Below are 11632 nucleotides of genomic sequence, written 5' to 3' on the forward strand. Positions count from 1 at the left end.
CTCCTCTAGGCACGGTCACCTGGCCTCCATATTCTCCTCCAGGCACGGTCACCTGGCCTCCACATTCTCCTCTAGGCATGGTCACCTGGCCTCCATATTCCCTTCCAGGCACGGTCACCTGGCCTCCATATTCTCTTCCAGGCACGGTCACCTGGCCTCCACATTCTCCTCCAGGCACGGTCACCTGGCCTCCAGATTCTCTTCCAGGCATGGTCACCTGGCCCCCAGATCCTCTTCCAGGCACGGTCACCTGGCCTCCAGACCCTCTTCCAGGCACGGTCACCTGGCCTCCAGACCCTCTTCCAGGCACGGTCACCTGGCCTCCNCTTCCAGGCACGGTCACCTGGCCTCCAGACCCTCTTCCAGGCACGGTCACCTGGCCTCCAGACCCTCTTCCAGGCACGGTCACCTGGCCTCCAGATCCTCTTCCAGGCACGGTCACCTGGCCTCCAGATCCTCTTCCAGGCACGGTCACCTGGCCTCCAGATCCTCTTCCAGGCACGGTCACCTGGCCCCCAGATCCTCTTCCAGGCACGGTCACCTGGCCCCCAGATCCTCTTCCAGGCATGGTCACCTGGCCCCCAGATCCTCTTCCAGGCATGACCACATGACCTCCACATTCCCTTCCAGGCACGACCACTTGCCCTGTACCAATTCTTCCAGGCACAACTACTTGGCCTCCACAAGTTCTTCCAGGCACAATGCCGCTCTCTGTTATGGCTGCCAAAAAAAAAATGCACTGGTGTCACAGCAGGGTCTTCTACATCACAAGAGAACCCTACACTCAAATCCCCTCATACTCACACACAGTGACCTGGCTGGTGTGCTCCTTGGATATCCTGGAAGAGGAGGAAAAAGAGGGGAAATGCTAAGAAAGGCTGTAAAGACTGTAATCCCCCACCTTAAATCCCTCCCAGCAGATTTGGTTGCTCTTAGTGACTAACAGGGTCAGGAACCCTCTCAGCATCCCCTCTAGCAAAGAGAGGCCTGCATGGGCCTTCCGTCCTCCCCAAACCCTGCCTCCCCAGTTCCCCCACCTGCACTCCTCGCTCTCTAGCAACCTCCGGTACATGGCGATCTCCACATCCAGGGACAACTTTGTGCCCATCAGTTCCTGGTAGTCACGTAGCATCTGTGCCATGTCCTGCTTGGCTGTTCTCAGAGCAGCCTCCAGCTCATCCAGCTTGGCCTGGGCATCCCTCACAGCCATCTCCCCTTGCTGCTCGGCATCAGCGATGGCCGACTGCAGACTGTCATTCTGGAGGGGAGTGGAAATGAAGGAGAGGGCAGTCGTAAGCCTGACAGGGTCCTATCAAAACACCCACCGTGGATATAATCTGAGGACCCAGATAGACCCTAATTACATGCACTCAAAATTATGCATTACCACCCATGCCTGGCCCCTCCCATCCTAGGGGAAAACATTGTCCAACGGTCTCTTTTCCCGTGGCAGAGGGCTCAGTGGGGTCCCCCAACATCTTCATGTCTACCTAGAACCTCAGAACATGATCTTTTGGGAAGCAAGGTCTTGACTAGAGTGCTCAGTTAAACATCTCAGGATAGTACATGGTACTTAGGGTGTGTCCTAAATCCAGTCCCTGGATGCTGAGAAGGTAGGCATAAAGAGAGAAGCAGAGATAGATATGGGAGATCCAGCATCAACTCAGATTCAGAAAGGGAGAAATCCTCCAAAGGCTGTCACTGCTCTGTCCCCAGCACAGGAACAAGATCTCCTTCCATGTCCCAGAAAGGTGATAGGTGGCTGAGTGGGAACCCAGAACAATGAGGCAATATTAGTCTCTCGGGCCTGTGCAGAAAAAGCGGTGGGTTCTCCAAGAAAAAGTACACACAGTGGGAAGGGGCCGGCCCTGGTGTGTTTAGTTTAAAAGTGGGCACGCAGAATGCACGCAAGCAAAATACCAAATCACGTGAAAAATAAAAGTAAAAATAAAAATAAATAAATAGATGGTTAAAATAACAGGCTGCAGGGTAGAGAGGGATGGTTCTACGGTCAAGAGCTCCGGTGGCTCTCCAGAGCACCCACGTGGTGGCTTGCAGTGTCTGTAAATACAATTCCAGGGAATTCAACACCTTCCTCTGGCCTTCATGGGCACCAGGCACATACACGATACACAGACATACTTGAGGACTTGCTGTAAAATCCTGAGAAGGGGAATCCGGAAAACACTACCCTCATAACCACTGAGCATCTCACACATGCCCCACATAAATACTTACCTAACTACTCCCTGCTCACCACCCACTGGGTCTCAAATCCAGTCTTCTGCTTCGAGAAACATGAGCACAAACTTGGTAGCTAGTAAGTCATCACCGTTCCCCTCTGAGAGGGCAGGGCACTCTCTGGAAGGGCAGGCTACCTCAGACCTCCTCAACCTTCTGAGATCTCCTGAGAAGGCTCCATACATCTCCTTTTCTCAGCCCCCCCCCCCATCTCTCACATACACTTTTCCCAAAGGGAAACCAGAAAAGTATTTGACCTTAAGTTCCTGTGTGCTTGTGGAGGGAGAGTCAGAAGAAGAGATGAGATGAGAGTTAAAGTAGCTCTCTCCCCAAGAAGGCGAGAAGCAAGATGTCTACCTGCATGCAGACTGTAAATGATGATCCTCCTTGCATTGTAAAGCACAGAGGCTCTGCCTCAGAAAGCTGGCATACAGCTAGTTCACAGAGAATGAGCAGCTCAGAAATGACTTGAAGATCTGTCTCCAAAAAATGATCTAGAACCCCAACCATTTATACACACACACACACACACACACACACACACACACACACTCATATGAACCCAGCTGGGAAGCAGACAGTTAGTGGTGAAGGAACAAGACACCAAGCAGCAATAGATACTGGGAACATACCTGTTTCCTGAGGCTCCCAATCTGACTCTGCAGCCTATGTATGGCCTGCCGAAGCTGGGAAATCTGCACCTGCGCTTCCTTCATGCTGTTCCCTTGAAGCTGGGCTGATTCCTGGAGTTCCTGGTACTGAGGCACAAAAGTGGCACCGCTGGTTGAGTTAGAGCTACCTCTGACCCTAGAATCGGGGACATGCCGTCTTCCCACCCCGGGAAGGTGCCTCCTCGTGTCTGCATCTTCCCAGTGACGGTCAACGCTTGAGCTCAGGACATGGTAGGCATGCCTGCAGAGGTCCAAGCCTGTCTCCCCATTTCTAACTGTTGTCCCCCTCCTGTGCTGTGGATACAACCCTACCCTCTGAGCCCCAAACCTCAAGGTTATTATTAAACCTGCTCCAATAGGACCAGAGTTGGTGACCTCTCTGGTGTGTGAGTAGGACCACCCAACCCTTCCCAGCTTGCTCTTTGGACCACAACACCTTGGTCTGGAACACTTCCTCAGCCTCGGCCTTGCTCATCCGCGTGATCTCCTCGTAACGGGCGCGGACCTCGGCAATGATGTCGCTGAAGTCCAAGCAACGGTTGTTATCCATGGACAGCACCACAGACATGTCGTCTGCCTGGGTCTTCAGCTGTCCCAGTTCCTATGGGAGAGACCAAGCTCAGTGTCCACCACCATGGCTCCCTGCCCTCTGTCTCCCTCAGGGGAGAAGGATGCCTGAATGTCCATCCATTTGCCATCACCCAGTGGTGGCCCAGATTCACAGAGTAAGGGCCACTGAGGTGGTCTCTGGTGACTTTGGAAGTGTGGATACTGAAGGAAAAATACCCACAAGGCTCCTGGTCACCTGTCCCTGCCTCCCCTCTCTCCCCTCATCACCTCCCTTCCCACAATCCTCCCACCCCACTTATATTGGTCACCGCACATTTTCTCTGGCTGAGGGCATGACCTCTGCCAGAGTCCCAGCATCTACCTGACTAAAGAGTTCCTCCCTCCTTCACGTTTCAGACTGATTTTGCCTTTTGCACCCGGCTTCTTTGCAACCGCCACCCGTCCGTGTTTCCAACCCTCCCTGTCCTTCGTAACATCTACCATCTTCTAGCCCAGGGTGGGATTTCCATTTACTGAGACTGTCGCTTCTGTCTGCCCTCTGGCAGAAGCACCATGGGGGTCTCATCTGGTTTCGTCTGGATCTCCGTTGATGGATTCTCACGCTGATGTTGGGTAGCTAACTGTCAAATGTTGAGTGACCACAAACCAAAGCTATTCTAACAGGCTTCCCCTCCTAGGGGCTCCCCTCCTGGCCACAGGGAGCCTGTCCATCCTGTCCCCTTTCCTTATTTCTCCCCATTCTTCACGGGTCCTTACTTCTTCATACAGTCGTGTCAAGAAACAGACATGTTCTCTCAGAGACTCCAGGTTGCCTTCCAAATCCATCTTGCTCTGGAAAACTTCATCCACATCCTGGGCACAGGAGACAGAAACCATGTATGCCCCACTTCCTCTCAGGACACCCGTGCTGCTGTGTCTGAAGACCCCCTTCTTCTCTCCATCCACCCTGCTCAGCACTCCCTGCAGGATGCTGTCCCTGGTTAACCCCAACCCTCTGTGCTGCCTCCACTTCCACCCCTGCCTCTTGCTGCCCTGTAGTAAGCCCAGAGCCCGTCAAACAGCACTTCAGTCAGGTCTTGGCTTTAAATCACTGTGTCGGTAAATATCCCATCCTGGCAGAGGGTCACTACATTCAGAGTGCCAACGTGTCCTTGGTCACTATCTCCACCCTCTGGCCTCCCAGCCTAGGACCAGGTTTAGGGCATAGTAGGGGTTTCCTGGGTGTCTGAGCCCCTCCCACCTTCTTAAGGACCACAAAGTCATTCTGCACGGAGGCGTGTTTGTTCGCTTCCTGGTCATACCTGCAAATGGAAAAGGGGAGTCAGGCACAAGTCAGAGTCTACCCCAACATTCTGTACACCAAATTCTGGGTGTCCTTGTCTTCAGAGGCCTCAAGTCAAGAGCCACCACTGACCTCTCTCATTTCCTGTTAGGGCGTTCGTATGGCCTATCTATACCCGTGTCAGGCTCTCAGCCTATATCCCAGAGGATAGCAGGCCACATGTTTTGATGGCTTACCAAGCACTCAGAGGCCTCTGAACATGAAAAGGGAGTTTCATCATGGAAACAGGACATTCCACAGCAGATATGAAACTTTGGGTGCCTCTTCCTCTACCTCCCCTGTGCCCCACCCTGCTGCTTCCCAACTAGCCCTGAGGACCACAAAAGGAGATGACCTTTTCCCAGAATGTAACCATAGAAACCACCACAGCTGGGAGAAGCAAGAGGCCTGCCCTTGCTCTCCAGCCCTCACCACCCCTCAGTCCAAGGCTGTCTGCCCCACCAGGCTGCCCAGGTAAAGGGTCTGGAACCACAGTCCAGCCGTAAATCACACCAGGGACCTGGGGATGCGTGTACTAAAGTGACTTTCCTCCACCCAAGACCAGAGCATGTCTGAGTCACGTCAGCCCCACAGCCTGCTAAACAGGAATTTCTCGAGAAAGCAATCAAGATGCTGTTTAAATAAAGCCCTTCCCAGTCCTGGCCAACACGAGTCTTTGTGGCTAGGCCTCAGCCCTCTTCAGAGAGCCTTCAACATTTTCCCCAGGTCTCTCTGGGCCTGGATGGGGGTGAGGGTCTCCTCTATGTATTACAGGTAACCCTTGTGAATGAGGAGAGAGGAAATCAAGAGCCAGAGTGGAGGTCAGTCATGCAACACTGGGTGCTGGACACTCGGGAGACCCTCGGGCAGGCAGAGCATGTCACACACCACCCCCCAGACACCACGCACAAGCATTTGCCCTACTTGGACTTATATTCATCCTCCTGGTCCTGATAGGTCTTCAGCTCAGAGTCCAGAGCCCTTCGCTCTCTCTGCAGCTCCTCCAGCTGCTGTCTGAGCCGGGCCAGGCAGGCTTCGAAGATGCACTCTAGACCCTGAGGGCTATGATTGCCCTGCAGCCGTTGCAGCAGCTCCCACTTGGTCTCCAGGACCTTGTTCTGCTGCTCCAGGAAGCGCACCTATAACCAGACACAGGGTCCTGAGACTCCTGGGACTCCCCTGGCCCAGCCTCTGGAGAGGGAAGCCTAGAGACCCTCTTATGGGCCCCTTTTTCTTGCCTTCCACCCCTGCCTGTGCAGAGGAGCCTCAAGCCCTCCCATAAGAACCTGTGCATATCTATGATTGGATGCAACAAGAGATCAGACTTCTCATCATTAGCCAGCTTCTCTCCATCCCTGAGTCCCAGCCATGGAATAGCAGGACATTGGCAAACCAGAAAGCCTCTAGCTAGACCCTGGGAGGACATCCTTGCCACTGAAGTGATTAGTAAAGTGGCAGGAGGTTGGATTTCCTCACTCTAGTTCATCTTGTCTAGAGCAGTTGTCTGTGGGAGGCCCAGAGGCCAAGGCCAGGCTGTTTACCCTCACCTTGTCAATGAAGGAGGCGAACTGGTTGTTGAGGGTTCTGATCTCTCGAGTCTCCTGCGTCTTCACCACCTGGAACTGGGGGTCAACCTCGATCTTCAGTGGGGTCAGCAGACTCTGGTCAACAGTCACTGCTTGGATGCCCCCTGGAGGGCACTGGGCAAACCCAGGCCCCCCCTTACCCTGCCCAAACCGCCTGGTCTCTGCCCCCCAGGCCCTCCCACAAGAGCTTCCTCTGCATCTCCCGGAGGAGCTGAGGCTCCTGCTGCTGAAGCCAGTCCTGCCTCGAGCCCCTGAGAAAGCAGAACACGCTGAGCGGGCACTGAAGCCCATCTGGGCCCGGCATGGAGAGAGAGACATGGCAGAGACAAACAGGCCCGCAGCTTCAGACAGACTGGAGATGGTCACGGTGTGTGTGCTTCTGCCCTGGGGCCCTGGCACGAGACTTTTATCCCCTCCCGTCCTTGGGCTGGGCCTTGGAGAGCAAGATGTTCTCAGTCTGACTGTGTCTGCCACTTGCCGCGGCTGACCTGCTCTGACACACCTGGGGAATGGGTGCGTGGCACGTGCAGAGCCTGAGATAGGAGACCCAGACCCTGCCCTAGAAGCCAACGACAAGAAAGTGACTCGAGACCTGAGCCATGGTTCTAGGCATCAACATTACTGGGGGTATTCCAGGAAGATTTCCTGGAGAAGGGGTGAGAAGGGTTTGTGAAGAGGAGAGGGTAGCAAGGGGCAGCAGAACAAGAGAGAACACAGCTCCCAAAGTGAGATCCAACCTCACAGAGGCAGCACAGACCCTGAACAACCAGGTTGGCAGAGGCTGTGCAGCAAGGACACCCCATGATGTAGAAATGCACAGAAAAGCAGGGCACTCAGTTCCTCCTTCAGCCCAACCCAGCAATCATCCAAGAGACAGCACCTGCCCCACACCGAACAGGTATCTTTAGCCAGGATCTATACAGCAACAGCCAATCCTGTGACCCTATTCCTCCCAACACACTACCCCAGGCCCCTCCAGCTGAGGCCAGCTGAAGCCCTTCCAGTGGATAAATGAGTGGCAGCCACTGCAAAATAAACTGTGCATCTAGGAGACTATGCCTGGGAGGCTCGAACAGAGGGTCAGGGATTCTCCCAGGATGGATCCCATCCCTGGTCTGGCAGGGATGTTCGCCTAATACTGTGGTCCAGCCTCCAGCCTGAGACAGGGTCTCCTCATCCTGCAGATGATCCAGCTGCTCCCTGGGGACTACTAAGCCTCTCATCTCTGATTCATGGGGTTTTCTTTAGTGGGACAACAGTGGCCCTGTTCCACTTCCTCTCCGAACACCTGGTGAATTCTGAGGGTGGAATATTTGGGGGTCTTTGAGGATGTGACTCCAAAGGAGAACAAACAGAACCTCAGCAAACACTCGAGAGATGCTATGAGGAAATCATTCTTGGCAATTATCACAACCCCACAGGCACTCCACCCAGGCCAGACAACCGTGCATGGCACGGTTCCGCTCCCTCCAGGAGTGAAAAGCCCCTTCCTCCTTCCCCTGGCCACTGGCATCACCTCGGTGGACATGAAGAAGCCTTTGAGGAGGCAGGGGTAGCAAAGAAGTTTAAGCAAGGTATGAGGGGTCAGGGAAGCCAGAAAAGAGGAGAGAAAGGACCCCAGAGAAAGCTGCTAGTACAGAGGAAGGGGAGGCACACTGAGTTGCCTGGAATCTACTTGGACCCCACTAAAGCCTCAGCCCCAAATTATCCCCCACCACAGTCAGAGGCACTGTAAAAGAAAGCTTTGCCCACGTGTAGAGGAGTGAAACTGGATCCATATCTATCATCCTGCATAAAGATCAACTCTGAGCAGAGCTCTGTGTGAAACCTGAAATGATGAACAGCTAGAAGAAAACATAATCAGCACCCTGCAAGACACAGGTACAGAAAAGGGCTTTCCCAATAAGATGCATTCGCTCAGGAATTAAGCCCAACAGTTGACAAACATGACCTCATAAAACTGAAAGGCCTCGGCACAGCAGAGGGAAGAATCAACTGAACCAAGAGTGGGAGAGAATCGTTGCTGGCCATACATCTGATCGAGGGTTAATACCCAGGATATATAAAATAAAGAACTAAAAAAGCAGAGCCAGGAAAACAAATGACCCATTTAAAAAAAAATAGGTAAGCTATGATTCTGAACAGAGGGTTCTCAAAAGAAGAAGTAAAATGCTTAATGAATATCTCAAAGTGTTCAACACCTTTAGCAATCAGGAAAATGCAAAACTGTTTTGAGGGGCTTGTGAGATAGCTCAGCAGGTAAAGGCACTTGCTGCCAAGCCCTAGGACCTGAGTTCAATTGCTGGGACCCACATGGTAGCAGGGAGAACCAACTCTCACATGTTGTCTTCAGTCTCCATATATACATGCTACACATGCACCTACAGACACAACACACACACTCTCTCTCTCTCTCTCTCTCTCTCTCTCTCTCTCTCTCTCTCTCTCTCTCATATACACACACATACACACACATTCACACACTCACACATAGATAGACAGACAGACAGACAGATAGGATGGATAGATGATAGATGTATAGGTAGGTAGATGATAGATGGATAGATGAATGGATAGGTAGAGAGAGAGATGATAGAGAGATAGATAGATAGATAGATAGATAGATAGATAGATAGATAGATAGATAGATAGATAGATAAATGGATAGGTGGATGGATGGATGGATGGATGGATGGATGGATGGATGGATGGATAGATAGATAGATGATACTAAAATGTGAAAATTACCTTGAGTCTCACCTTGTGCAATCAGAATGGCTAAGATCAAAGAAACAACTGACAATGAATGGCAGTGGGCATGTGATGCATAGACACTGTGGATTACTATACAGCAAAAGAAGATGAAGCCATGAACTTTCCAAGTAAACAGACGGAACTAGAACACTTTCTACCAAATGAGGCAACCCACACTCAGTAAGACGAACGCCACATTCTCTCTCTAATTGTGGAGTCTAGCTCTGAATCTCTACATGAATGTGACCTAGAGTAACCACAGGAGACAGAAAAACAAAAAAGGTTTATGCTGGGGTGGGGGGAGGCTGTATCGAGGGAGATAGTTGGGCACCCATTCTATGAAATGAGGAAATGGGGTGAGGGACTTCGTCTGGGAGAGGGAAGAAACAATAAGGGGGGGAGAGAAGATGGAGAGAAAACACCAAGGATGGTTGAAAAAGCTTAGGGAAATGCTATTTTATGTTTACTTAAAAATACATCAGTGCCTGTGTATACATACATAAATAATTAAATGGGGCTGTGACGTTTGTGGGGCTACTGCTCTTTTCAAGAGCCACAGAAAAATCTAGAGAAAAAAATGGTGCCAAGCATGGGAAACCTCCCTCTGAGTTTTTGTTCATGGCACTTCAAGAGACTGAAAACAATGCCAGCTGTTGTCATCGCCCCTTGTTGCCTTGCAGAAGGCAATAAATAAGGTAAGACCCTATTGATGAAGATACCACACGCTCGCACACTTAGGGCCCGGGACCTGGAGGAACTTCCTGGAAGTCCCTGTGGTGACAAAGTGTTATGCATGCCACAAAGGGGAGAGCAACCAACAGGCCTACCCAGCTGTAAAGCCTCCAATCACAGTGACTGGACCAGAAAGATCCCCGAGATGGTGCAATAGGGACACCTTTATCTTAGGGTGACCAACACTGTCTAATTGGGCGCAAAGTCCACTCAACAGGAGGGAATGTGTGCCTGGTATTGTAAACCTGGCCAGCTACTCATGGCTGGAGAGGCCAAGTTGCCAGTTCCTAAGCCAGTTTAATTCTGTGTTCTAAATACTTCAGCTTATACTCAAAGATGGATGTAGCTCTCACCCCTCACCAAAGTAGCTTTCTTTTTGCAAGAGGTAAAAACTATTTCAGGGGTACACTCGAGGTCAAAATACAGAGAAGAGACAGTGGGGTGCTCAACCCCCAACTGATACATCTGCAACACAATCCCTAAGGCTCAGAGAAAGCCATGAAAGGGGGCAGAAGTATTTCAAGAGCTGGGGGACCAGGTCATCTGCGGTAAGGTCGCATCTTCTCTATATGACTGGGACGAGGCACGGTGACTCTCAACCATGCAGTTGCCTGAACAAGACCAGCATTGTGACAATATCAGTTGACAGTGTGGGCAGTGTAGACAGGAAAAACTCTACATGGCCCCACTCCTAGATGAAGAACTACAGGTCGTCAGTGATTTCTAAAAAGGGGGCACTCATTCTCCTCCAAGAGTGAGAGTTTGTCTAGTCCCAAATGCCTGGCACTGAACAGAGCTAAACAGACTCAGTAACAATAATAACTAAGGAAGAGATCATAAATGTGGGGGTGACATGGGAGGAGTTGGAGGGGGTGGGAGGAGTGGAGGGGGCAAAAGTGATGTAGATACAGTGTTCTGTTGTTTGTTTTGTTTTTTTGTTTTTCAAGACAGGGTTTCTCTGTGTAGCTCTGGCTGTCCTGGAACTCACTCTGTAGACCAGGCTGGCCTCGAACTCAGAAATCCGCCTGTCTCTGCCTCCCAAGTGCTGGGAATAAAGGCATGCGCCACCATGTCCAGTGATATTAAATTGTTTTAAAGAGAAAAAAAGAGTTGGGGCCTCCCTGCCTGCTGCCTCAGTGGGCCTTGCTTAAGTACATCTCTGGGGTCCCATAGAGACTTTCTATGGGACTTTCAAATATCTTTCTCCCACTTTGTGTTGAAGGAGGACGGATGTCACACCAAGCATGGGGTTAAATCCATGTGTGTGACGATTCCCATGCCTGTTATGCTATGCAGCATGAGATCCACGAGAAGCTTCGAGGTCACAGGATCTAATGCCTTTGTTTTGCACTTGAGCCTGCTCAGGCTCCTGAGGGTGTGGGGCAGGCATAGACCATGCTTCCTTAGTAACCAGAGAGATTGCACCAGCTGAACTTACATGATGTCTGCTCTGGAACTCAGTCTAGGATCTAAGGGACTTAACCAACAACACCCACACAGAAGACAGTACACGGAATGAAGCCAGCGCACCTCCTGCCCTCAATCCAGGAGCCTCCACATTGCCCAAACGAGCCTCTGACTTTACCTCATGAAGCAAACCAAACCCTCAAAGACCCTATCACTCCACAATGTGTGCTGGCCTGGCCTCCAGCCAGCTGAGGCGTAGCATTCACGAGGCATTCAACAGTTTTAGTTTGAAGAGATGAACTCTGTGTGTGTGTGTGTGTGTGTGTGTGTGTGTGTGTGTGTGTGTGTGT

The 11632-nt window shown here is 51.5% G+C and overlaps 1 protein-coding gene across 1 annotated transcript in view; it reads right to left on the bottom strand.

Annotated features, from left to right (window-relative positions):
• The window catches only part of Krt78 (keratin 78), a 7302-nt gene extending 595 nt beyond the window's left edge, over nt 1-6707 (bottom strand). Inside the window, exons 1-8 of the mRNA XM_021217258.1 lie at nt 6351-6707; nt 5728-5942; nt 4723-4783; nt 4239-4334; nt 3349-3513; nt 2874-2999; nt 1038-1258; nt 807-839 (exon numbers count right to left, since the gene is read on the bottom strand). Coding sequence (XP_021072917.1) covers nt 807-839; nt 1038-1258; nt 2874-2999; nt 3349-3513; nt 4239-4334; nt 4723-4783; nt 5728-5942; nt 6351-6707 — 1274 coding nt within the window. The remainder of the gene's footprint in view (nt 1-806; nt 840-1037; nt 1259-2873; nt 3000-3348; nt 3514-4238; nt 4335-4722; nt 4784-5727; nt 5943-6350) is intronic.
• Nucleotides 6708-11632: the final 4925 nt, after the last annotated feature.

This window comes from Mus pahari, chromosome 17 (genome assembly GCF_900095145.1).
Source record: "Mus pahari chromosome 17, PAHARI_EIJ_v1.1, whole genome shotgun sequence".
Taxonomy (NCBI): Eukaryota; Metazoa; Chordata; class Mammalia; order Rodentia; family Muridae; genus Mus; species Mus pahari.